The sequence below is a fragment of the Zalophus californianus genome, chromosome 8 (assembly GCF_009762305.2).
Source record: "Zalophus californianus isolate mZalCal1 chromosome 8, mZalCal1.pri.v2, whole genome shotgun sequence".
In the NCBI taxonomy this organism is placed as follows: domain Eukaryota; kingdom Metazoa; phylum Chordata; class Mammalia; order Carnivora; family Otariidae; genus Zalophus; species Zalophus californianus.
The window spans coordinates 116,221,741-116,247,861 of record NC_045602.1 but is presented as its reverse complement, the minus strand read 5'-3'; the positions used below and the strand labels follow the sequence as shown (position 1 = coordinate 116,247,861).

General features: G+C 58.9%; 2 protein-coding genes across 8 annotated transcripts in view; one reads left to right on the top strand and one right to left on the bottom strand.

Annotated features, from left to right (window-relative positions):
- Window positions 1–928, top strand: part of LOC113937106 (transient receptor potential cation channel subfamily C member 4 associated protein) — a 68,581-nt gene extending 67,653 nt beyond the window's left edge. Inside the window, 1 exon segment of the mRNA XM_027620802.2 lies at window positions 27–928. Within this exon segment, the coding sequence (XP_027476603.1) occupies window positions 27–164 (138 nt within the window). The 3' untranslated portion in view covers window positions 165–928.
- Window positions 925–24,380, bottom strand: MYH7B (myosin heavy chain 7B). Of its 7 annotated transcripts, XM_027620792.1 has the most exons (42): window positions 24,315–24,379; window positions 23,914–24,078; window positions 22,527–22,633; window positions 22,193–22,336; window positions 21,611–21,767; window positions 21,304–21,331; window positions 18,636–18,732; window positions 18,226–18,249; window positions 17,956–18,048; window positions 17,766–17,829; window positions 16,663–16,761; window positions 16,081–16,184; window positions 15,799–15,937; window positions 15,409–15,527; window positions 15,168–15,317; window positions 14,857–15,027; window positions 13,502–13,681; window positions 13,256–13,388; window positions 13,093–13,169; window positions 12,582–12,669; window positions 12,264–12,381; window positions 10,243–10,366; window positions 10,013–10,149; window positions 9,022–9,277; window positions 7,826–8,068; window positions 7,002–7,178; window positions 6,733–6,878; window positions 6,309–6,399; window positions 5,827–6,216; window positions 5,093–5,219; window positions 4,879–4,997; window positions 4,591–4,787; window positions 4,116–4,465; window positions 3,832–3,956; window positions 3,603–3,718; window positions 2,704–3,100; window positions 2,477–2,602; window positions 2,210–2,380; window positions 2,014–2,118; window positions 1,835–1,930; window positions 1,253–1,390; window positions 925–1,164 (listed from the first exon to the last, which is right to left on the bottom strand). In XM_027620792.1, exons 2-42 carry the CDS (start codon window positions 24,002–24,004, stop codon window positions 1,153–1,155), a joined length of 5,826 nt encoding a protein of 1,941 aa, XP_027476593.1. In that variant the 5' UTR covers window positions 24,005–24,078; window positions 24,315–24,379; the 3' UTR covers window positions 925–1,152. The 7 variants fall into 7 exon arrangements, with proteins under 7 accessions (XP_027476593.1, XP_027476591.2, XP_027476592.2 ...); XM_027620790.2 differs by having other exon boundaries at window positions 6,733–7,178; window positions 24,315–24,380; XM_027620791.2 differs by lacking the exon at window positions 18,636–18,732 and having other exon boundaries at window positions 6,733–7,178; window positions 16,663–16,828; window positions 24,315–24,380.
- Window positions 24,381–26,121: the final 1,741 nt, after the last annotated feature.

Sequence of the window (26,121 nt, the reverse complement as noted above, 5' to 3'; positions counted from 1 at the left end):
CCCCCAGCCCCTCTCTCTTTGCCCAGAGCTCCTGCATCAGCTTCTCATACTGGAAGGAGACCGTGTCCATCCTGTTGAACCCTGACCGCCAGTCGCCCTCTGCCCTTGTCAGCTACATTGAGGAGCCCTACATGGACATAGACAGGGACTTCACCGAGGAGTGACCTTGGGCCAGGCCTCGGGAGGCTGCTGGGCCAGGGCCAGTGCGGGTGAGCGTGGGTACGTGTGCCACACGCCGTGCCCTGTCCGCACCCCCCCTACCCTGCCTCCTGCCTCCCCGCTACTCTGCCTGCCCCAGGTCTTCAGGTACAGGCTTGGTGGGAAGGAGCATCTAGAAGCCCTTGGCCCTTGGGTCTGAGGGCCCCAGGTCATTGGGGGAACCTCGGTTCCCTCAAGATCCCCATGATAAGGACAAGGACATTATGCCCACCCTTCAGAACCCTGGGGCCCTGGCCCACCCAGAGGTAAAGGAACTTTTAAAAATAGCTCGCTCTGAGCTCTTGCCCAGTCTCTTGGCTGTTAAGTCCTGGGGTGGGGAGGGAGATACGGGCACCCTCCTTCAATCTGTGAGCCAAGCTTGCTCCGGCCTTTGGACCCAGGCAAAGGCTTCTGAGCCCCCCTGGGCAGGGGTGGGAGCTACCAGAAGATGCTGCCTTCCCCCCACACCTGCCCATCTGTCCCTCCCTCCCTTGTTTTCCTTTAGCTCCTCTGGTTTTGTTTGCTCACTGGCCGCTGTGTTCATCCCAGGGGGTTCCCCTGGAAGTGGGGGCCTTTTTCTTCCATCCCTTGGGGCACAGGGTGGCTGTGCCCTGCCCTGGGGCAGCATCTCCTGCCTGAGCCCGCACACACGGGAGCCTGGCTAGGAGCACACCCTCGGCCCCTCCTTGTGTTGCCAATTTATTAACAACAAATAAACCGGTTAAATGGAGACTATTAAAGAACTTTATTTTAAATGACTGATGTGGACCTGACTTTTGTCCAGGGACCATGTGTTCCTTTCTTCTGCATCTCAGAGGAGGAGAAGGCAGCCAGCTAGAGATGCAGACACGGCATTTACTCAGGGTCCAGCAGGGCTTGGGGTGGACTGGGATGCAGAGGCGGCAGGAGAGGACACAGGGCCGGCAGCGTCTTCAGATCCCAGGAACTCCGGCATCACTCCTTGTGCTAAGGGGACAGGAGTGGCTGAGTGAGCGCCACCACACCCCCCTCCCCCCAGGCAGAGGGCAAGGGGGTGCCCTGTGCAGCCCCTCACCTTGGGCCCCAGGGCATCCCGGGTCCGTGCCCGCAGCTTGTTAGCCTGGGTTTCTGCCATGTCTGCCCGCTCCTCTGCATCATCCAGCTCGTGCTGGGCCTTGCGGTACTTGGCCAGGTTAGTACTGGCCTGCTGTTCCTGGTGGGTGGGGGGGGGCAGGCAGGCCCGGTCACGCTTTGGTAGCTGAGAGGGGGGTCAGTCTGGTCCCACCCCATCCCCAGAGGGGGCCGTCTTCTCCTGGCCCTCAGCTGCTCCCCCCACCCACCACTCCCGGCTCCCCTCCTCCCGCGGTGCCAGGACCTGTGGCAGGAAGGGGGGGTTGGGGAGCACTCCTTCCAGAGGTAAGCGGAAGGGGAGAAAGCACGTGGGGTCCCCTCGGAGACCGAGCTAGGTCCTGTCTAGCCAAAGCTGACTCGGGGACAGCAGGGTCACTGCCGGCACACAAAGCCAACACCGGGGAGCCCACGGCCGAGGGAGGAGTGAGGCCGGCCGCTGCCGCCCCCGGGGCCAGGGAGCACTGCAACCAGCGCTGGCGGGGTTACCAACTTCCAGGCCCGGCCACCCAGACCCCCGTGTGCTCACCGCCTCCTCAAACTGGCGTTTGTAGCTCTTGACCTTGCTCTGCAGCTTGTCCACCAGGTCCTGCATGCGAGCCAGGTTCTTCCTGTCCTCCTCGGCCTGGGCAGGCAAAAGCGACTCAGGTCTCGCCCAGACCAGGCCAGCTCCAGGGTCACCCCTAGAGGCGGGACCTGGTCACCCACCTGGTACGCGAGCTCCTTGACCCGGCGCTCGTGTTTCCGCACCCCTTTGAGGGCCTCAGCGTGCTGCTTCTGCTCTGCGTCCAGCTCGGCCTCCAGCTCCCGCACCTGCGAGCAGCCAGGGATGGGCCTGCTGCCCGGAGCCTGCCCTCGGGCTGGCCCACCCTGCCAGGGAAAGGGCTGGAAGGGCCACACGCACCTTGGCCTCCAGCTTCTGCACCTGCTTCTTCCCGCCGCGGAGGGCAGCCTGTTCGGCCTCCTCGAGCCGGGCCTGGAGCTCCCGCACCGTCTGCTCCAGTGTCTTCTTCATCCTTTCCAGGTGTGCGCTCGTGTCCTGCTCCTTTTTCAGCTCCTCGGCCATCATGGCCGCCTGTCGGTGGAGTGGGGCGGGCATGGTCAGGAGGTGAAAGTCCCTTTGAACCTGGCTCCGGGCGCCCCCCCCAACACGGCTGCAGCCCAGCCTCACGTCGGTGATGGCCTTTTTGGCCTTCTCCTCGGCTTCCCGCCGCTCCTGGGCAGCCTCCTCCACCTCCCCGCTCAGCTGGGTCAGATCCCCCTCTAGCTTCTTCTTCTGGTTCAGGAGGCCTGTGTTCTGGAGGGGGGAGGGGGGCGGTGGAGGGCAGGGAGCAGAGCCTCAGAGTGGGGGCCGGCTGGCCGGCACCCTGAGCCTCCCCGGGCCCCTCCCATCCCCACCTGCGAGTGCAGGAGGTTAAGGCGCTCGGTGGCCTCCAGCAGCTCCTGCTCTGCCAGCCGCCGGCTGCGCTCGCCCTGCTCCAGTGCGGCCCGCAGCTCCTCCAGCTCCGCGGCCAGCAGCGTGGCCCGCCGCTCCAGGGCCTGCGCCTGCTCTCGGAGCTCGGCCGCCAGCCGCCGCTCCTCGTCCCGCCCCGCCTGCTCCTCCTTGAGCTGGGCCTGCAGCAGCCGCGTGGCCGCCTGGGCTTCCATGGCCTGGCGGGCGGCATGGCCCAGCTGCAGCTCCAGGTCATTGAGGTCGCCCTCCATCTTCTTCTTGAGCCGCAGTGCCTCGTTGCGGGCCCTGGTCTCTGCATCCAGGGAGGCCTGCAGGGACTCCACGGCCCGCTGGTGGTTGCGCCTGCGGGAAGCAGGGAGGAGAGGAGGGGTCGCAGCCTCTGAGAAGGGGGCGGACGCAGGCCCTGGACCTGCCCTTAGACGGGCCCGAGGATGGCAGCGGACGCGAACCCTTGGTGCAAATAAATGAATCATCCCCCGCGCTGGCTTCACGCCCCTTGTGATTGCCTGTTACCCCTCAGAGCATGTTCATGGACAAAAGTGAGGCTCCAGACAGACGTGGGCTGAACCCCGGCTCTACCTGCACTGTGTAGCCCTGAGCAAGTCCTTTAGCCTCTGAAGTTCGCCTCTAGACCCGGGAACCACAGTCCTGACCTCGACGGGGTTCTAGGGGAGGCCAAACCAAGTGTGCACACAGAGGGGCCGGCGCACGCTGCCTGCCTGCCTTGCTCCTGCCCTCAGGTGGCGCGCTGGGAGGGGCGTCAGCCTCTGGCGGAGGAGTGGATGGGGGGGGTGGTGGACAGGGATGACTCTAGCCTCCCCCCTACCTCCCCCACACCCCGTACCTCAGGTTAGTGCACTCCTCATCTTTCTCGGCCAGTTTCCGGTCCACCTCAGCCTTGACCTGGGACAGCTCCAGCTGGATCCTCAGAGTCTTGGTCTCCTCCAGCTCCAGGGCCGCCTGGAGCGCAGAGCGGGCAGTATGGGCACCGGGGCCGCGAGCGTGCCATACACGAACGCAGAGGCCAGGGGAGCAGGGCGGTGCCCACCCCGGCCCTGTGGTCGGCCCCTGACCTCGGCCTCCTCCAGCGCGGCTTGGAGCTCGCTCTTCTCCCCTTCCAGAGCCTTTTTGGCTTTCTCCAGTTCCTGGATGCTCTTCCCGCTGAGGCTGACCTGGTCTGTGAGGTCACTGATCTCCTCTGCAGAGGGAACAGGGCACTCAGGGGCCACCCCCATGCCTTCTGCTCATTTCGTTCACTCAGGTCATTTCGTTCACTCCTAATTCCAGAGGGACCCCCACCAGGGCACCCTCCGTGATTCCCAAGGGGCTCCCGACGACCCCAGCGCAGTTCTCTGACCCTGCAGGTTCTTGTTCTCCCGCTTGAGCGTCTCCAGGGCCTCGAGCGCCTCCTCGTGGCTGTGCCGCAGCCGGAAAAGCTCAGTGCCCAGGCTGCGGGCCTCCCTCTGGGCAGCCTCCAGCTCCCGCTGAGTCTCCTCCTCCTGCCGCCGCCGCTCCTCCAGCGCCCGCTCCAAGTGCCGCTGCTTCTTGTCCAGCGCGGCAGCCGCGGAGGTGGCCCGTTCCAGCTCTAGGGTCACGTCCTCTGACTCCGTCTGCAGTCGCAGCTTGGCCTTCTCCAGTGAGGAGCACTTGGCGTGGGCAGCCTCCACTCCCTCCTCTGCTTCCTGCAGCCGCAGGGCCAGCTTCTTTCTAGGCCACGGGAGTGGGAGCAGACGGCGGGAGGCTGGCACAACAGTCCCCCCCCCCCCCTCCGAGGGCTCAGAGGCTCGGGCACCACCCCTACACGGTGACGGCCCAGCGTGTAAGGCACTCACTTGGCCTCCTCCAGCTCCTCGGTCCTCTGGATGGCATCTGCCTCATACTTGCTCCTCCACTGAGCCACCTCGGCATTGGCCTTCGACAGTAGCCGCTGCAGCTCCGCCTGGGCCTCCGCCTCCTCCTCGTGCTGCTCCCGCAAGAGGTCACAGTCGTGCCGCAAAGCCTGTACGGCATGGGCCAGCGCACTCTTGGCCTGCAGGGACCTCAGTGACCTCAGCACGGGGCCGGGCCGGCGGCCCCAGTGCCCACCCTGCCCACTCTGGGGCGGCCGGAGGCCAGCCCACCTTGCTCTCCTCTTCCAGCTGCCTCCGCAGTTCCTCCAGGCTCTGGGTGGCCAAGGCCTTGCCCCGGCTCAGCTGGCTAATGAGAGACTCCTTCTCCTCGAGCAGGCGGCTCAGCTCCCCTGCAGGCCAAGCGGTGAGCCAGCAGGTCAGGCGGGCCCTCGAGGGGCGGCACCAAGGCCCCCGCGGGGTGGCCCAGCCGGGCCCCTGGCCTCACCGCTCTCTGTTTGCAGCCGCCCACGCTGAGTGCTCGCATCCGTGAGCTGCCGCTGCAGCTCTTCCACCTTGATCTTGGCCTCGCTCAGCTGATCCTCATAGGTCCGGCACAGCTTCTCTGCACTGGCCTGGGATCCAGGGTCATGAGTCAGAACAAGTTTGTCAATCACAGGGCAGTGTCTGGGGCTGCCGACCAGAGGCCGGGACCCCGGGGTTGGGAACTAGAAGGCTAAGATGTGGGCTCAGGAAGCAAAGGGAAAGCAGAGCCCCAAGTTCAAGGTCAGAGATTCTACTGCTGGACCATGGTCTTAAAAGATTGGAGTCAGAAGTGAGAGGGCCAGGGTGAGGTTAGGGTACTAGAGTCTGAAGTCTGCCCTCCACACTGGTGGTACAAAGGTCAAGGGTCAAGGTTGGGTGCTGGGGCTCGGGACAGGAACAGTCAGTCAGCACAGAGGTCAAGGACTGAGATGTTAAAATTAGATGCTGGGTCAAAAATGACCTGGAGTCAGGGCACAGAGTTTAGTAGGAGCCAAGGGTTGAGGTCAGGACTGGTGTGGGGTTGGGGCCGGATGACAGGCGAACAGGAACAGGGTCAGGCCTGCTGAGGGTCAGTACTGGCATGCGGGTGGTCAGGGGTCGGCGGGTGGGGTCAGCGCTGGAGTCAGGATCGGTTCAGAGTCAAGATGGGTATGGGGCCCGAGCTCAGTCGGGAGGGGTCAGGAAGGGGGCAGATACCTTGCTGCGGGCCAGAGTCTCCACATTGGCGCCCAGATCATCCACCTCCATGCGCAGCTCACTCTTCTCCTTCTCCAGCTTCTGCCGCACCCGCTGCAGACTGTCCACCTGCTCGCCCAGCTCGGCCGCGCTCTCGGCCTGCTTGCGGCGCAGGGCGGCCACAGTGGCCTCGTGCCGCAGCGCCGCCTCCTCCAGCTCCCGCCGCAGCCGGCCCAGCTCGGCCTCGCGCTTGCGGCACCCCTCACGCTGCCCCGCCGACGCCCCGCCGGCCTCCTCCAGCCGCTCGCTCAGCTCCTCCAGCTCCCGGGCCGCCTCAGCCCGCTGCTTCTCCACGCGGGCCCGGGCCGCCCGCTCCGCCTCCAGCTCCTCCTCCAGCTCCTCAGCCCGAGCCTGGGGACAGGCAGCCGGCGGGCGGTCACCTCTGTGCGCCGCTGGCCCCGGCCCTTCCCACCCCCCCCCCGCCCCCCGGTAGCTCCACACACCTGCAGTTCCTTGATCTTCTTCTGTAGCTGCGCTCCGAGGAGTTGCTCGTCCTCCACCCGCAGGTTCAGCTGACTCAACTCCGAGTCCTTCCTGCAGGTCATGCAGGGCATGAGCCAGGGCAGGGCCGGACTGCCATCAACCAGCCTGGAGTCCTCCCTGCCCTCCAGTCTCCCTGCTCCCCCCCCACCCCCGAGGCACCCAGCCCTAAGGCACCTCCCCACCCCCGTGGACCCTCCCAAACCCCCAGCCCCGAGCCTGGCAGGACACTACGCCTGCACCCTAGCGACCCCTGTCTCCATCCTCCTCGTTCAACTTCTGCAGGGATGCAGAACTGATCCCAGAGTCCAGAGGGAGAAACGGGGTGCAGGCTCAGGAGGTGCCTGCTGGCCCGGGGCGCAGGTCAGCTGCCCACCCCATGCCTACTTCTTGAGCTTCTCCTCCAGCTGCTGCTTGTCCTGGGCAGCGTCCGTCACCGACTCCTGCGTCAGCTTGAGGTCACCCTCGAGCTTGCGCTTCGCCCGCTCCGTGTCCATGCGCAGCTTCTTCTCTTGCTCCAGGGAGCACTCCAGCTGTGGAGCAGGAGAGGTGGCCAGGCCCAGCCGCCAGACCTGGCAGGCCGCCGTCCCGGCCCCAGCCCCCCCACCCCCACCCCCACCCCCACCCCACAGGCCTCCGCTGGGACCGGGACTCACGTCTTCCACTTGCTGCTCCAGCCGGAGCTTGGCCTTGGCCAGAGCGCTCACACGGTCCTCCTCGGCCTGCAGGTCGCCCAGCGCCTGCTGGTGGGCCTCCTGCAATGCCTTCTTCTCCTTGGTCAGTCGGGCTACCGACTCGTCCAGGGCCGCCATCTCCTCGGTCAGGTTCTTCACCTGTGCCAAGTGCCCGGGTCACCATGAGGACGCCCCTCCCACACTCTGGTCCGAGAAGCCACCCACCAGGGCACAGCCACCGCCCCTTCCAACTAGGGGCCCTCGGGCAAGTCCCTTCACTCTGAGCCTCAATTCTCAGTAGATGCTAGTTTCCTTCACTGTAACAGGAGTTCCAGACAGTCCTGGCTCCCCCTGTGAGCACCTGAGCAGGCAGCTGACCCCCGGGCCCCCACCCCCATCGCCAGTATAATGGTGTCCGTACTCCCGGTCCCGTGAACCACATGGGGCCGCAGCAGGGGCCCGATGGCAGAAGGCATGCCGAGGCACCGGGGGACGCAGAGCTGGGAAATGGGCTTCCTGCCCTCAGGAGGCCTCTGGTCCAGGATGGATGACAGATGCTAGCATTTCTGAGCACCACCGTGTACCGGGGCCCTGTGCTGAGTGCTGGCAGAAGCTACTCACACACCGAATCCTCAAGTACCGAATGACGGGAATGAGGTAAGTGCTGCTATTAACCCCATTTGACAAATGAGCAAATTGAAGCCCAGAGAGAGGGAGGGACCCACCCGTGGCCACCCAGCAGGGGTGTCCTAGAGCCCGGAGGGACAGCAGCAGCTGCCTGACCCCACAGCTGGCCCGGCCCACACCTTGTTCTCCGTGGCTTGCTTCTCCTTCTCGGCCTTGGCCAGTGTCAGCTCCAGGTCGTCAATGTCCTTCTTGAGCTCTGTGCACTCGTCCTCCAGCTTGCGCCGGCGGGCGGCCAGGTCGGCGTTCACCTCCTCCTCGTCCTCCAGCCGCTCACTCAGCTCCTTCACCTTCGCCTCGAGCTGCACCTTGGACTTGATCAGCAAGTGGCAGCGCTCCTCAGCATCCGCCAAGTTTTCTTGCTCCTGGAGAGGGACGTGGGGAATGGGGCAGAGCTAGGGCCAGCTGAGCCAGCCAGGGGACACCAGGCCAGGCCAGGCCCTGAGGAAGAAAGTTCACGTGTCCATGCAAAGGTCTGACATCCATGCTCAGCTGGGGTCTGGGGACCAGGAATGCTTATGACCTACCTGCTCTGGGCCCTGAAGGGACTCGGGTGTGGTGGATTGAGGGCTCAGGAGAGGGAGGGGCAGGGGCTGAAGCAGAAACATCCAGAGGGGAACATCAGAGAGGCTGGGGGCAACCCAGAGTGAGACCCGAACACGGGCTCGAGGAAGAAGTTCCAGGCTGAGGCCTTCTGGGGGGATGGGCAGCAGTGCCCGGGATCGGCTTGGAGACTCTCTCCCACCTCATTGTTTCCTCACCACCTGGCTGCCTAATGGTCTCCTGCACTAACAGGTGAGTTTGGTGACACCCTGTCTTCCCACCAACGCGTCTCCAGAGCTGCGGCGGGGCCTGGTGCACCGGTGATACTCTGTTCGCAGAAGGAAGGAATGGCTCTGTGGACTTGGGGAGAGTCCAAGACCTCTGATCCCTGCCCTCTGGCTATTACTGTTACTTGCCCCCTGGGTCCCCAGGGGAAGGGAGCATGGGTCTGTGTCAGAAAGGCCAAGGGAGGGAGGGCTGGGGAGATGGCACTCCACTGCAGCTTTAGCAGGAAACCAAGCTAGCAGGAGGTGGGAGCATCAAGACACGTGGACAGACGGACTCGGAGGGTGCGGAAGCCAAGTGTGGACCTGAGCCCACAGCCCTTCTCTCACGGCACGGCTGGGACTGGGAAGAAAGATCCAGGTCCTGAGCACACGGAGCACACCGGGTCCACCCTGGCCTGGCGGGGGTGGGTGGGGCGGGGTGGGGGTTCTGGGGTGCCAGGGGGCACGGGTCACCAAGGGAAGTCCCTCCCTTCCCCTCCCCCACTCACCGCCTGCAGCTGCAGGGCCAGGTCGTTCTTCTCCTGGGTGACACTGACGTGCGTCTCCTCCAGCTCCTGGCGCTTGGCCTCGGCAGCAGCCAGTGTCCCGCGCAGCCCCCGCAGCTCAGCCCGCAGGGCTGCCAGTTCCTCCTCCGCCTGCGCCGAGCGCAGCAGCGGCTTCATCTTGAAAAAGAGCTTCATCCAGGACCAGTTCTTGACAGCATTGAAGGCACGGATATTCCACTGGATGGTGAACAGGGCGTCCCTGGGGAGGGGGGCCACAGGGGGCCAGGAGGCTCAGTGCGGCCCCTCATCGTGACGGCCCTGACGCTCCCGGGGCCCCTGCTCTGCATCGCACACTCTCAGCGTGACCTCTCCATCTCCCCGGTGGCCCTGTCCGGTGGGTCCAACGCCTCTGCTTTATAGGCCAGGTGGGGCGAGAGGGGCCCACGGTCCAACGGGTCTGCCTCCCTCATGTCCTGGCGGCCCTTGCAAGTGTCCTCAAGATACCAGGAATGGATCCCGCTACACTCTGGGCTCTGGGGTCAGACCGCCAGGACTCACCCCCCATCCCCCCCCCCCCCACGAGCTGGGACTGGGTCTTCCACTCACACAGCCCTTCAGCTGCTGGAGGTAATCACAGCGCCCACCTCGGGGGACTGTCATGCCCATTAACCAAGAAAAAGCAAATAAAGCCTCTTGCCTGGGGCCTGGCACTCCAAGAGTCTTGGAAAACACCGGTTGTCATTATTACCGTTCTGGGCCACACTCTGGGTGGCCTGCAGTGGAGGGAAAGGTGCTCTTACCCCAATTTTTGAGGTGAGTGAATGGAAACTGGCCGTTGAGGGGAACAAAACAGAACCCTGCCCCTTCAGAGCCACCCGGCCAGCCGCAGGGGATAAGCTGACCCACGCGGTAGATACCGTGATGCGCTGCAGAGAGCCCGGGGCTCCTGCCAGCCCCGGCCCGGCTCCCGGCCCGGCTCCCGGCCCCCACACACCTGCCGCCCAGCAGGCGCTGGTACTCCAGGCGCATGAGGCGGCCCCGGCTCCGTGCCTGCAGCAGCGTCAAAACCTTGGCCAGACGCTGGTCACGAAGCTCCTCCAGGACGCCTAGAAGCCCAGCCTTGAAGAACACCTGGGGGGGGGGGGGGGAGGCGCCAGGTGGAACCCCCAAGCGCCTGCGTGTCATCTGTCCAGTGTGACCACCCTCCATCCCGTGTGCCCCGACCTTGGTGTGGCCGAACTGGTACTGGGTGTACTCAATGTCCAGTGAGCCCAGAAGCTTCTCTGTGGCCTTCCTGCTGTCCACGAAGGTATCGTCTGGGATGGCACTGGGGTTCAGGATGCGGTACCTGGGGAGCAGGGAAGGGCTGGTGAGGAGGAGACCGGACAGGAGAGCAAGGGACGATTATTCCCAGGCCTCACAGAAGCTAGCGCAGAGGCTCCAGAGGGGCCCCACCGAACCAGCATGGCGGCACGAGGGGGGGAAAACTTAAAAAGCTTGGGCTGCGTTTAAACGCATTTTTTCATTACATCCGTTAAGAAATTGTATTTACAACAGGCGTGCGACACTTTCATAATTTTTTAACTTGTAATTTTTTTTGAGAAAGAGAATTCTAAACAAGAGCAAGGTTCCCAGCACGTCCACTGCTGTGGGTCCGGGTGGCTGTGGCCACACTGTGAAGGCCAGAGAAATATGAAAGCTCCCTCCCGAGGGGACTGAGGAACAAAGCAGAGCTCACTAGACCATGCGATATTTTACAGCCGTAACAAAATGAGTGATGCTACCTGTCATTATACACCTGTCCAGACCCACACGACGTTCACCGCCACGAGCAAACCCTGATGTAAACTCTGGGCGATTATGGTGTGTCACCAACTGTAACAGACGTCCCACTCTGGTGGGGGATGGCTCGTGCTTGGACGTTGCTCGTGGGGGAGGCTGTGCTTGGGGGGGGGCACAGGTATATGGGAAATCTCGGCACCTTCCCCTCCATTTTGCCGTGAACCTAAAACTGCTCTAAAAAAAAGTCTTAAATAAAAGAAAAAAAAGATAATGGTGCAGACTTATGTCTGCTGACAAGGAGCAATCTCTTTCTCTTACATGAAAAAACAAACTCACAAAACAAGCGTGGAGGGGTGGGGGGAGAGAGGTTGAGAGAGTGCGCGCACAAGAGAGCATGCGTGTGAGCATGCCCACAGTCTTCACGTCAACACGCGTGGGTACGTCAGGGTGGGTGACCACGGGGACTTCAGGACGGGGAGGGAACTATGGACCCCTAGAGCCTGACAAAATCAAACTTCCAAAGGCAGAGAGAGCTAATAGCACTGACTAGCATTACATATAGTCTAGTCTACGGGGACCCTCACTCAACTCCCAAGTCCACATCCAGCTCCGCCAGCCCCCCTTCGAGCCTCTTCTTGGACGTTTGCTGAAGACATTTCAAACTTGACTTGTTTAAAGTGGAACTCAATCCACTATCCCTCCACCCCCCAAATTATCAAAAAACCCTGTCTTGGGTTTTTTTAATTTTTTAAATTTTTATTTTTTTATTTTTATTTATTTTTAAGATTTTATTTATTCATTTGAGACAGAGAGATAGAGAGAGAGAGAGAGAGCATGAGCAGGGGCAGAAGCAGAGGCAGAGGGAGAAGCAGGCTCCCCGCCGAGCCAGGAGCCCCATGTGGGGCTCGATCCCAGGACCCTGGGATCATGACCCGAGCCGAAGGCAGACACTCAACCATCTGAGCCACCCAGGTGCCCCATAAATTTTTTAAATTTTTAAAAAATTATGAAAGTGTCACACGCCTGTTGTAAATACAATTTCTCAATGAATGTAATGAAAAAATGCGTTTAAACGCAGCCCAAGCTTTTTAACCTACCACCTACCCCAGAGGCTCAAGCCCCAAACCTGGGATCATCCTTGTCTTGTTCTTATTCCCTATCCGACCCACCAACTCGGCCTATCGGCTGCACCTCAAGTACTTGCCGCAAGCCTGCTGGCTACTCCCCCAGCCCGTTCCACCCCTGCTGAGATGCCTGCCCAGCCCCCTCCCCAGGCCCCGTGTTCCCCTCGGTGACCCCCTCGGTAACTGGAATCTGAGTCCTTGGGACGCTTGATCCCTTTGGCTCTAAGTGTGTGCCCTTCCCCTTCCCTCAGGCTGCTGCCTCCACCTGGGGGAGGGGGGCTGTGCAGGAGCAGGGTGGGGGTGGGCGGGGGAACCAGGGCCGGGCAGGGAGACACCCACCGCTGCCGGAAGTCAGCATAGAGCAGCCTGTTGGGGAACCCTTGGCGACAGATCCGGATCCCCTCCAGAACTCCATTGCAGCGCAGCTGGTGTAACACCAAAAAGGCATCCATGACTCCTGGATGTGGTGGGGGTTCAAGAGAAAGGTTAGAAGTCAATGGACACACCTTCATGCCCCAGAGAAAGACCACCAGCCCACAGAGGGGCTTTCTTTGAGACTGTGTGGGCCCCGAGGAAAAGGAAGACCCAGCTTCTCAGTCTGCCCTGTCCCCTCCCTCCAACGGCCCCACCCCACCAACCCAGTCCTGGGGTGACTACCTGGGGTCTTGTTCTCATTGGGGACAATGCAACGGACGAAGTGGGGCTGTGTGGCCCGCAGGTTGGTCATCAGCTTGTTGAGGTTCTCCTGGGGGTGGGAGAGGGGAGAAGGCACAAGAGGGGCAAGAAGCAGAATTGGAAACCATAGTGGATCAGCCTGCTAAGGACTGTGAGCCGGGCATCTAAGCATGCTTCTGCACATCGGTCCTTTCACTCTGGTCCTGGTGACCCTCCTCCCTCTTCTGCTTGACTGGGTCCCTGTCACTGTCACCGAAGCCTTCACCCCCCCACCCAAACCCCTTCCCTCCCACGGGCCCCGCGGCTCCCTGCCCAGGCAGCGTGCGGACGGGAAGCAGCACAGACTTGCTGTGATGTTCACGTGGAGAGGAGTTAAACATCACTGCAAGTCTTAACAGCCGCCCGCCCAGGGTGCAGGGGACAGAGCAGGGACCAGGGACAGGGGTGGAGGCTGGCAGGGGAGGGCCTACACGGGGCCCAGCCTGGGCCTCACCTTGTGCAGCTGGGACACCGTCTGGAAAGATGCTGCCTTCTTACGCTTCTCCTTCACCCCAGACTTGGGGGGCTCGGCTAGGAGAGATAGGGGACCTGTCACTCTAGGGGACGCCACTCTGTGAGTACCCTACAGGATGGCGATCTTGTCCCTCTGCACTCACCGGAGCATGGGCCTGCGTAGTTCTCATAGAGGGCAGCCAAGAGCTTGTTTTGCGACTTTTGGAAGATAGGGACCACAGTCTCATTCAGTGGATCCTTGTTTTTCTCCAGCCAGCCCACGATGCTGTAAGGCACCTGGCAGAGACCGGACAGGTGCTGAGCAAGGGTGGGGTGCGGGAGCAGGGGGGACCGAGAGCCGAGAGAAGGGAGGAGGGTGGTCAAGGGTTAGGATTCCAACAGGCACCTACCACACCTGCATAGTGGACCACCTCAAAGTGGGCCTGGTATTTGCGCTTCTTGTCAGGCCGTGGCTGCTGGAAATTGGGTGACTTCCCCGCATGATTGTCATAGAGCTTGGCCCGGAAGCTGGCGTCTGAGGCCTTGGGGAACATGCACTCCTCTTCCAGGATGGACAGGATGCCCAGTGGCTGGGGACAGAGAACAAGCTTGAAGGGCTGCCATCAGGCCAGCCCATCCTGGCTGGGCCAGATCCCCATATCCTAGAGCCCTTCCTTCTGGAAGTCTTCCCAGACACCCCAACCACCTGCTGGGAGGGCCAGAAACCAGACAGGTGCCCAGGAGTCCTATCTTCTAAAAGAGAAGTTTGCAGCATGGCTGCCAGGCCCCTCTGCACGATTCACAGCTCTAGGCTGTCCTCTTGGCTCACAGCTGCACAAACTCAAACTGTTCCCACTCACATCCTGACGTCTGTGGTCTCTCTCTCACACACACACACATTCACACACACATACACAGTACAATAAAAAAAAAAAAGTTCAAGTTTTGGCTTCCTCACTTACTAGCAGGGGGGTCCTTGGGCCTCAATTTCCTAACCTGCAAAGTGGGGAATGCATACTTTCAGTGCTGATTTCACAGCTAAAAACTACTGACCCTCCAAATGTGCCAAAGCAGGAGATCACAGAAATGCATACAAATCACCTGCTGCATGAACTCTTGTGGCTTCTTCAACAACGTTCAATATTCAAAATACATTTTCAGAGAAAAAGTAAGATGAGAAATGAGTGCATGTCTATAAAAGAAAACGAGCACCCAGGATAAAGGGTTTGGGGGAGACTTACCCAAGTGCCCAGATACAGGCTGTACAAGGTATAGGATTAGGGGGAAACATTTTTCCCCCCTTTAGTTCTGATTTTTCAAATTTTCTTTGATTTTTCTTTCTTCCTCTTGGTACCATGGGGAAATAGGTGTAACCAGTCAAATAAAGAAGCAAACAGACCCTACCCCGCAGCAGGGCCTGGTGACCCGCAGAGCCGTGCATGCACACGGGGCTGTGGTCAGCAGGGCTGGGTACATGCTCACACGTACTCACCAACACACATTCACACCACCTCCAGCAAACCTACTTACAGCCACGCACACTGCCATTCACACACACACACACACACACACACACACACACACACACACACACACGGAGACCCAGTCACAGCCCCGTTCACATACACAAGCTCACATCAATGTACACGTGCGCACGTGGATGCTTACACACGCTCACTCACCAGCCACAGTGCACATTTGTTCCTGCTCACTCACCACACTCACACCCCCCCTCTCCTTGCAGTGACCTTGGCCCAGGCCCCACCTTCTCGATGAGGTCAATGCAGGGCTGCAGGTCCAGGCCGAAATCGATGAAGACCCAGTCAAGGCCCTCCCGTTTGTACTCCTCCTGCTCCAGCACGAACATGTGCTGGTTGAAGAACTGCTGTAGCTTCTCATTGGTGAAGTTGATGCACAGCTGCTCGAAGCTGTTAAACTGCAGAGGGAGGCGCTGGGCTCAGGGGAGGGGGACAGGAAGACCCGCAGAGAACTGGGATGCACGTGACTTCACCCCCACCCACCTGTGGTCCCCCATCCTGTGGAGAAAGGAGCCCAGGGGTGCGGGCCTGCTCTCACCTCAAAGATCTCAAACCCCGCGATGTCCAGGACCCCGATGAAGAACTGCCGGGGCAGCTTAGTGTCCAGGGTCTGGTTGATCCTCGATACCAGCCACCGGAACAGCCGGTCATAGGTGGCCTTGGCCAGAGCCCCCACAGCAAACACCACCTGGACGTGTGGAGAGGCTGGGCTGGGACCCAACAGGGAGGGGGCCCTGCCCCAGCTGTCCCCAGTGGGCCCCAGCCTGCGAGTCACTCACCTGCTCCACACTCTGGCCCTTGGTCACATACTCATTGCCCACACGCACTCGGGGGTGCAGAAGGCCTTTGAGGAGGTCCCCACTGCTGACCCCCATCAGGTAGGCAGCCTTGTCAGCACCTGGCAGGGCACACAGGCGGGTTCAGGAGGAAGCCAAGAATATGGACACGTGGGGCCTCTGCCTGGGGTCAGCAGAGGGAGGCTGGGAGAGGTGGAGATCAGGGCAGGGGGGGTGAGGGTCTGGAGTTGAGAAGTCAGGGGTTACAATCAGGGCCAGGGAAAACTGAGGCCAAAGGCTGTGGACAAGGTTAGGGTTAATAGACATGGGACAAGACACTGGGATCAGGGTCAAGGTTGATGACCAGGTCAGGCCAGGGTCAGGACCCCTCACTCTCAGTGCCGTCGGCCTCAGCCTGTTCCTCCCGCTGTTTCTGCTTGAACTTCATGTTGCCAAAGTGCAGGAGGGCCCCCACGATCTTATAGCAGGCACACTTCTCATCCACGCTGAAGCCCAGGATGTCCATGGCATGCTGTGGCAGGGGACAGAAGGATCAGAGAGGGCCAGGGGCCAGCCGAGCGAAGGGCCCTGGGACTGATCCCCGATCTCCACCCAGCCTCACGCATCCCCCTACCATCAGCCCCCCGCTTCACCCCTCTCCCACCACAGACGTACATCAGTGGCCATCAGCTCTTCCCCATCATCCATGTTGTCCACAGTGATGACCCCCTGGCTGCAGAAGTGGTAGTCGTAGGGGTTCATAGACAGAAGCAGCATATCTGGGGGTCCCGGGGAGGGGCAGGGGGAGTTTGGTCGTGTGCACTCAGCTATTCTCCTCCGCGCCCCCATCCCAGCATGGGAGGCCCTGGGGGCCACCCCAGCCAGAGTGGCTTTGCTCACTCCCTCCCCCATGCCCGTGGCTTTGCTTGCTTTATGGTTCTCGGAGGAATGAGCCCAGGCCCCATGTGGGGAGCTAGGACACAGGAAGCACCACACCCTGCCCTCTTGGGGTTTGCAAGAGAGGGGAGCTGGGCAGAAACAGAACCACTGCTTCCCCCTGGTGCTGCACGAGGCCTCTCCAGTCCCAGGACAGCAGAAGGGACAACCTGGCCAGGGCGATGACACCCAGGGGCCCGTTCTCCAGCACAAGAAGGAGAGGGCTCAACAATAACCAGAGGTCCCAGCCAAGGAGTGGGGGGACGGTCCCACCTAGCCCCGTGGGCTCTGACTCCCGCTCTATCAGCCCCTGACCCTCACCCTGTAGCTCTGGCTTCTTCCCGGAGAGGATCTGGTAGTAGACGTGGTAGCCACGCTCACCGGGCAGCTGGAAGATCACTCGCGACTTCTCCAGGAGATCTGGGAGAAGGAGGGGCCCTGGCCTACCATCCCGTTTCTCCCAGACTGTTGGGTCGCCCCAACAGGGCTGAGGGGGGAGCAGGGAGGAGGTGCCAGTGAGGGTCAAGGGTGAGTAGAGAGGCGCTGCGTCCACACAGCGCCAGCATGTACGGAAGGGTGTTAGCATGGGGAATGTGCGTCTGTAGGTCTGTGTGTCTGTGTGTCTGGCGGGGGAGGGGGTGTCTACGTTTGTCTCCTTCCAACTGGGCTTTCAGTCCTTCATCCAGACCACGCTCCTTCCCTCCAGAGCAGAGCTGGTGTGTCAGTGCGTGTGTGGAGCTGAGCTTCCACATGCATGCAAAGGGGTCGGTCAGGGAGCAAATGACGATGTTCCCTGGTCATCACATGCCTGTGCTCATCCATCGGGGTCTGGCCATGCACCCCAAGGTGGGGAATGGTCAGTGCGGGGCCTCGCAGGCGGCCTGGGACCTGGTGTCCGAGCAGTGGGGCCAGGTCAGGTGGGAGGGGCAACGACCCCCACGAGGTGGGAGGGCAGGCTTCCAGGAAGGACAGGGACTCTGTGTGTACATGAGGCTAGGGCAGGGGTGGGGCACAGGCCTGCCCTACTGGAGGCCAGAGAAAGCACTGGGGTGGGGTAAGAACCCAGTAACAAAGGAGCCTGACTGGCCCAATAAAGATCTGGGTCTCCATCTTAAGACAATGGAATCTAGAGAAGGTTCTTAAGCAGAAACATGATGTGGTCAGACTAGTATCTGAGAAAATATCACTCTGGCTGGAAAACCAAGCAGAGGAATGGAGGCTGGGAGACCATGCGGAGGCTGGTGGAATGTTCCAGGGGAAAGTGAGGTGGCAGGGGTTGGGCAGTGGCCAGAAGAGGGAGAGAAGTGCCTGGAACAGGTGGGAGCCCCAAGGACTTGAGGATGGCTGCTCAGTCTGAGCAGAAAGACCCGGGCCTCCGCCCCCCATCCCCATGCTTTCCCACCCGGTAAGACCCCTAGACTCACAGCTGTCAATATCTGCGGATGCGAGCTTCCCGGAGGGGCCGAAGTGAATGCGGATGAACTTGCCCTGTGGGCAGAGGAGCAGGCTCAGCAGGGGCCCAGCCATCTGCGGGCTCCAGCTGCTGAAAGCTCCCACCACCTCCATCTCCCTGCTGCCAATCCCCAGCCCCCTTCTCCCACCGTGGCCACTCACAAAGCGGGAGGAGTTGTCATTCCGCAGGGTCTTGGCGTTGCCGAAAGCCTCCATGGCAGGGTTAGCCTCGATGATTTGATCCTCGAGGGTGCCCTGGTGACAGCAGGGTGAGGGGTCTGTCAGCCCTGATGCCTCTGACCGGGAGACCAAGGGGCCCAACGGTCCTGGGTATCAGCCCATCCTGGACAACTCTGGGCAGGGGAAAGGAAGGGGGACTCCCCGGGGCCTCATTATCATTGCCTGCCCCACTCACACTGGTCCCATACTTACCCCAGTCTTCGTGGCCAGAAATTGCTGGAAAGAGAAGGAAGACAACATTAGAAATGTTGTATGAGGTCTCACCGGGCTGGTGGATGGGGGTGGCAGTGGTTAGCAGGACAGTGAATGTTAGTCCCCCAAATGTGTAGCCCCCACAGCCCCTCCCCAGCCCTGTCAGCACTGTTAGAAGGAGAAATGCTAGAAAGTGGGAATGAGCTTGGCCCTAGTCAGGGGCCTGAGGCATGGGGCTGTGTCTCGGGGTCCCCTACTTGCAGCCCTTCCCCTCCCCCAGCTCTGTCTCTGGCCTTTTCCATAGCCCTTAATTTTCCAAACTCCAAGAAGTGAGTCTGGGCGACCGGAGCCCGGGCGTCCCGCCTCCCATGACACCACAGCCACCACATGTGTCATCTAGAGGGACTTGCAGAATTGAAGGGATCTCCGTCCCTTCCTCTCCCAGCCTCATCCTTGTCTTCTGTCTGTGTCCCTTTGCTTCCCTTCCCCACCCTGGTTCCCTGCAGCCTGGGAAGAAAGGGAGAAAAAGGAAGGAATGGATTCTGGAAGGCCAGGTGCCAGGCCACCAGGGGACTTTGGTTATTCACCCACCTCCAGGGAGCCCAAGACTTAACGATCCCCCCAGAGACATTGCTGGGGGGATGGAGGCTGGAGGGAAATGGCAAGAGCCCCTCCTTCCGAGCTCTGCCCCCCACACTCATATCCGGGGCCTTTGGAACAGGGCTCTCTATGACAGATGTAGTCAAATTTGGGGCCAAGGGGAGGGGATTGATAAGGCTTTTAAGTTCCAGCATGCATGGACCCTGTAAGCCAGCCTTTCTTTCCACCTCCCTTGCCTGACACCCCCACATACACCCCACTGTGCAGAGCTCCTTTCTGCCCCGCCTTTCCCAGCTGCACGCCTGCCAGCCCTGGCCTCTCCCTGGCCTCTGTTCCCATTACTGGACCAAGCCCCAACTTTCTGCAGCATCCTTAGAGACACTGTGGGGGGGTTCAAAAATGGAGTGGGGAAGGGAGGGAGCAAAGAGCACCAAAAAGTCAACAGCAAAAACAAAACAACAAAAACAACCACCACCACAACAAAAAAACAAAAACAAAACTGAAAGGAAAAACAAAAGCAAGAAAATCAAATGAGGGAAAAAAGAAAACAACTTTAAATGGAAAAAAAAAAAAAGAAAAGAAAAAGAAGAAAGAAAAATGCCCCAGAATAAAGCAAGGCTTAACAGGACCAGGAGTGGGAGGTGGCCTTGGGCTTCTGGAAAAGAAAAGGCAGCCCATTTTGGGGGTGGAGGAACACACACAGAGCTCTGAACAGCTGGCCCTGGGGGCTAAGAATGAATGTTATACCTGGAAAACAAAAATAAAACAAAACACCGGTCCCCCATTATTTCAGAAATTTCAAAAATCCATACAGAAATCACTTGGTGAGAAACTGCCCCCTGACCCTGGCTGTCGAGAATGCCCTTGGCTCTGGTTAGACTCCACATAAGCCTGCTTTTTGACTGACAGCAGGTAACTGTCTTTGGTGCTTGAAAACCAAGAAAACAATCACTTCATAGTTAAAAGCCGCCGATTTGGTAAACTTTCAAAATAGGAAGGTCGTGACGGAAGGGAAAATTACATAAAAAGTTTAGGAACAGCTGCGGTCCTGCCCCTGTGTGTTACAGATGGGGCCACTGAGGCAGGCCCAAAATTGGGTCCCACGGTATGGAAGAGGCGGTCACAGCCTCTCTCTCGGTCAAGCCTTGCTCAGGCCAGAGTCTGCCACCAGGGTGGGAGGCTCAGGCAGGGCTAGAGGCTCTGGGGAATCAACTTTTTAAAAAGGAATAAAAAAAAAAGAAAGAAAGAAAAAGAGAAACAGTGAGAAGCAGTGGAGGGAGTGGGGAGTGGCGCCCGTGCGGGCGAGTCTTACGGCCTTCTTGCCCGGCCCGTCTCCTAGGGCAGCCACGGTGGCAAAGTACTGAATGACCCGCTTGGTGTTAACCGTCTTACCGGCCCCCGACTCTCCGCTTAGACGACACAAACACGAGTCACCAAAGCCCATCTGGCCACTCTAATTCCCCCTGCCCCCAACACCCCAACCCTCAAGCAGGCACTCTCTCCCTTCCCCCTGACCCAGCTCCCAACTCAGGACCCCCAACTCAAAGCCCTCCAGAGACAGATCAGCCCTCAGAGGTGCTGAGTTGTGTACAAAGCAAGACAGGGCAGAGCATCCCGGTGAGATGAGAACACACACACCATGATGCCACTGTCTACTGAGCACTAACGTAGTGCCAGGCGCTGGGCCAGGTGCTTTACCTGCCCTGGCTCGTTGAAGCCTTAGAAACCCTGTGAAGCAGGCACCATTATCACGCCTATTTTATGGGTAAGGAAATGGGACTCAGGGAAATGACGTAAATGTCCCTGCTGTGTGCCAGGCCCATATGTTAACTGGCCGACTCCTTATAGATCTGCATGGTAGGTAGGTAGGATTGTTCTGCTTTTACTGATGAGGCTCAGGGGCTCAAGGGTACCAGCAGGAAGTGGGATGTGTGAGAACCTGAACCCAGGTCCTTCTGGGTTTTAAAGGCCTTGCTTTTAACCACCAGGCTGCATGCACGCACACACACACACTCGGACACAATGTCCATATTGGCTTGTCTGGACATGAACTTGGCATGTAAGAATTCTACCACTTTCTCATGGGGGCAAATGAAAAATCAAAATCAGATTCAGGGGTAAGGAAATTATAAGGAGGAAAGGGAAAGTTATCTCCTCCCTCCCGGTGAGCCAGAATCATAATTCTCAAAAGATCCAGGTGGGAAGGGGAGATTCCAGGCCCTGGGGGGAGGGAGTATCAGGGCTGGTGATCACTCTGGTGCTTGGGTATCCCTTCCCTGTCCACCATCCCATAATGCATCTGCCCAGAATGGGGACAGAGAAAATGCTCTAATTTAACTTTAGTAGGACACCAGCTCCAGGTGGTAGAGGCCCTACCCTAAGCACTTTGGAATCAACCCTGGGAAATGATTTTACTTCCACTCCCCTACTACCAGGTGGTCAGCACTTCCCACCACACCCCCAGAGCCCCACACTCACGTGATCAGCATGGACTGGTTCTCTCGGTCTGGAGGAAAGGGGAGGAGATAGAGAAGTTAGCCAAGGTGGGGAACCAGTCACAGGTGGAACCCCCTGGATATCCACCACCCAGGGCCAGAAACGGGAAGGACCAAGCGGGATCATCCAGACTGTGGCCAGCTCCCACCTGACAGAATGCTATGCTAGAGTGTCCAGCAGCATCAAAAGGGAAGTAGTACAAGTGGAGGGAAAGGGGTCCTTTACAGGGGCCTCCCTGGAGCAGGGGTAGAGGTTTTTGGTGAGGGAGAGGAGTCGAGACGGCTCTTACTGCGCAGCATGTCATTGTAGGCATTATCCGCCACTGCATATATGTGGGGTGGGGCCTCCGAGCGGCGCTTTCCCTTGTAAGCAGCCACCACGGAGGCCGTGTACACCGGGAGCCATTTGTACGGGTTGATGGTGACACAGAAGAGGCCCGAGTACGTCTGAGGAGAGAATGTAAGGTGGGTTATTGAAGGCCAAGTTCCCATCCTCTGGCCCCAGCCCTCACGAAACCGTCCGTGACCCTTGCAATACGCCCCAAGGAATCACTTAAGGTGCCCCGCCACACCCTCTGTGGCTGTCCTTGCCCGCCCGGGCCCGTACGGCGGCCCCGCTGCCCGTGGCCCCACCTCCACATTGCCACGCCAAGCCTCTAGCCGCTGCTCCGCCCTGCACTCCAGGAGCCGAACCTCCCCTAGCCCCGCCCCAGCCCGGGGCCCCGCCTTCCCAGGGCCATGACATCACCCAGCCCCACCCCTAGCCCCGCCCCCCACGGCCCAGTCCCCACAGCGCAGTGGCTCTCCCCCTGGCCCCGCCCCTATCCCTATGGCCCCACCCCCACCACACGCCGCCGGGGCCCACGGCTCACGTAGATCATCCAGCGAGCATAACGCTGGCGCAGGTTGTGCAGCACTGCTGCCTCGTTGAGGTGGGTCATCATGGCCATGTCCTCCAGCAAGTCGAAGCGGGGCGGGTTCATGGGCTGTAGCTCTGCTTCGCGCACCATCAGCATCTGTCCGGGAGACCGTATAGTGGGAGGCCTTAACATGGGGTGGGGTGGCAGGGGGGCAGGAACCGACTGACCTCAGCCTCTTACCCTGTGCCCCCCCCAGACCCCCTTTCATTCACTGCGCTAGCGCTAGCTAGCAAGGAGCTGCACCCCAGGGGACAGAGAAGCTAACTCCAAAAGAGGGGAGCCAAACCTTCTGGTCTTTGGTCTCCACGTTGACTCTGCCCCCAGTGGCCTCCGACCTGATCTCGGCCTCCACATAGGCATCCTGTTCATCAGGCACCCAGACCCTCTTCCTCCCTGGTTGGGGGAGAACATTGGGGCTTTGAGAAGGGCTGAGGCACATCCAGGGGTTGGGAGCCCAGCTGGGGTTCCCAAGCCATGCCCGTAGAGCTATGTCCCTCCCATGAGCCCCTGCGTCAGGATGCAAGGAATACACAGAGACGATCCTTCCAGACCCAGGATCCTGGGAGGGCAGAGCTGGGAGAATCCATAGGGATCTCCAGAGGGATTCCCTGACTGAGGTAACAGTCCCTCACCGCCCTGGATTGCATACTTGGGTTCAGATTCCTGCTTTTGCGTATCTACCCTGCAACCTTGGGAAAATCCCTCATTCTCTCTGGGTCTGTTCCCTCAAAGGCAAAATGTTATGGGCATCTCCTGAGGTCCTATATGGAACAGCCCTCAACATCAGGAACATAATTCTCAGGGGGCTTCTGCCTCCCCCCGCTCTCTGTTTTGCTGAAGACTCAAACCCACTTCTAATTCTGTGTCTTGTGTTCCTTCCTGCCTGGCCAGCTTGCCCCAAAGCTTCAGGGAGCCCATATTTCCTGGAGGTTAAAGGCACGGACTCAGACTGCAGACCACCAGATTCTGTTCCCTGTCCTGCTACTACTAGCCGAGTGCCTTGGACTGGACCAGCTACAAAGCTTGCAGGCCCCTTGTTAAAAAAAAATCATTACGAATTTCAAGAGGGTGATTCCAGAGTGTTAAATCAAGCACGAGGCCCTTCTGAGGATGATGCCCTATGCAGCGGCAGAGGTTGCAGGCCCATGAAGCTGGCTTTGGCCCTCGTCCCCACCCTCCCCAGGTTGTTGAGATGATGCATGGAAAGTCATCCACTCTGGGCCTAGCACAAAATAAGCACTTGATACACACTGCCTATTGTTATTATTGTCCTATGAGCAAACCAAGTCATAAATAGTAGTCTTTATTCCTGTCTTTGGCTTTGGCTCTATGGAAAGCACTAAAAATAACTCCAGCACAGGTTTTATGGACACCAGCCTACATACATACCAATCACTCTCATCTCAGAGGCCTCAGGCTCCAGCCACAGACTGCTGCACCGGGAGACAGGGAATACTGTCCATTTTACAGAGGAGCAAACCGAGGCTTGCTCACAAACATGCAGTGATGTACACAGATGTACATCTGAGAATGTAGCCTTAGGACCCCAGACTCTGAGGGAACGGGCCAGGGCTAAAGCTGCCAGCCCTGAGCTCAGTGCCACCACCCCTCCCCACTCCCGGCCTGAGTCCCTAAGGGCTACACTGTGGCTGTGCCCTCCTGCCTTCACTTACCATCCCACGGGACAGTGTGCACCTTCATCAGGTCCTGGTAGCCCTGGCGGAGGTAGCGGGCAGACTCCCCAAGTTCACTCACATCCATCATGGCGGTGGCACCGAGAGGTGGAGGACGAGGGACTAAAAATCTTGGAGGTTCAAGGCAGTCCAAGGCATCAGGCACTGCAAGATGGCAGTGATGGAGGAACTGAGGGACCAGGGGCCCCAAACTGGGACATGATTCAAAACCCACAAGGCCTAATACTCAGTTATTCCCTGGGGGTCCCCATCTCAGCCTCCCTGGTGAGCCCCCAACACACACACACACCCCAGAACATTCTTTCCCACAGATACAGAGACTCGTGCCCACCCATGGGGACCCTCACCCTTTGGTTCCAACCTCAGCCCTGATCACCCACCTCAGCACCACGGTGAGGGCTGGGAGCTGGGCTACCCCTTTTATTGCCACCGTCAAGGTCAGCGGAGGAGAGCTATGTCAGCAATCTCCACGTGTCACAGCCCCCCCAGCCTGGCCACAGGACACAAAAGGCAAATTCCCTTTTATCTCTACCAGCACGGCCCCTGGGCTATTTTTACCTCCCATTGTCATGGGATCACAAAGGCGGAGAGAGACACTCTAACTAAGTGATAGGGAGGCTGGGATTCAGAGACCAAAGGGGCAGGACAAAGCCATGAGAGATCTGAGAAGACTGAGGAGCTCAGAGAGAGAAACTGAGTCACAGGGAGTCTGTTCCACCCAGAAAAAGACTCACACCCCCAGAAACAGAGCAAGGAGACTCAGAGAGAGAAACTACAGAATGCCCTCTGGGACTATTTGGCACAACCCTCTTTATACATCCAGGGAAACTGAGGCCCAGAGAAAAGAAAGCACTGGCAAGTCTCACAGATAAGCAGTAACAGAGACCCGATCAAAAAGAGAAGCAGAGAGAGTGAGACATCCCTCTCCAGTAGTGGCATGCTGTCTCTTTCCTCCCTACCTCCATCCCCATTTCCCTGGGACCCCCTGAGGAAATCACACATGAAGAAAACTAGACCAGGGACCATAGGCATAAAGGAATAATTTGGCTGAAGAGAAAGCAAAATGAGGAAATTCAGAACACTTAGGAGACATTCAAGATTCCCAAGAAACCAACTTCTCACTCTTAGCCCCCTCCCGCACCCCACTCTCAACAGGGGTTGGGTGTGTTGGCGTTCAGTCTGCCTGAGATGGGCTTCGGAATACATCAGGGCCCTTCCAGGCTCTCCTGTCCATCACCCCATTCAGGCCTCGGTGACACCACAGAATTTCAGAGTCAGAGAATCAAAGGATCCTGGAACCTGAGACAGTGGACGTGTAGAAATTCACAGGTCCAGAGCCAGGATTCCAGCCGGATGTCAGGCTGAGCTCACACAGAGAACACCTCCATACCAACTGGCCACCAATTCTAAATACGTGACATATCATATTCTATAAAATATATAGAAATAATTTCAAAGATACATTTTCCACTGTATACAGTTCAAGGCAGGTAACACGAACATAGGATGATAAAAGTGGAAGAGTGGTCCTTTGAGAGGGAGTAATGAGGGGATGAGGCACGAGAGAAGCCTCAAGAATGCAGGAAACACTGTAGACTGAGCACAGCGGGGTGGGGGGCGTGGTTACAAAGGTGTGTTCACTCTGTGAAACTAATTGAGCTGTACGTTTAAGATGTACGTATTTCACTGCTTGTGTGTTACAGGAAAACTTTGTTAAAAATGCATGGCCAGGGGGTGCCTGGGTGGCTCAGTCGGTTAGGCGGCTGCCTTCGGCTCAGGTCATGATCCCAGGGTCCTGGGATGGAGCCCCGCATCAGGCTCCCTGCTCAGCAGGAAGCCTGCTTCTCCCTCTCCCATTCCCCCCTACTTGTGTTCCCTCTCTCGCTGTGTCTCTGTCAAATAAATAAATCTTAAAAAAAAAAAAAATGCACAGCCAGATTTGGCAGTATCTATTAAAATTACAAATGCCCAGACCCTTTCAGGAATTAATCCTACAGATACTTCTCCATGTTATGAAATGATACAGGTCTCCTTTGGGTGACATTTAGATTGTTTCCCAGTCTTTTTCCCAACTAAAGGGCAAGAGCTTGGTCTATATCCCCAGCACCTTACAGAGTGTCTGCATGTAGTAGAAAGTCAATAAATTTGTTCTGAGTTAGAGTAGGAACCAAACTTGATAGTTTAAGA

Excerpts from the sequence above, each read along its gene's own strand:
- MYH7B (XM_027620790.2), bottom strand. The coding sequence starts at position 24,004 with ATGATGGATGTGAGTGAACTTGGGGAGTCTGCCCGCTACCTCCGCCAG. Across the intron at positions 18,049-18,225 it reads TTCTGGCCACGAAGACTGGG|GGCACCCTCGAGGATCAAAT; the intron begins GTAAGTATGGGA and ends TGCTGTCACCAG. Across the intron at positions 5,220-5,826 it reads AGACTCTGGCCCGCAGCAAG|GCCAGTGCAGAGAAGCTGTG; the intron begins GTATCTGCCCCC and ends CCTGGATCCCAG.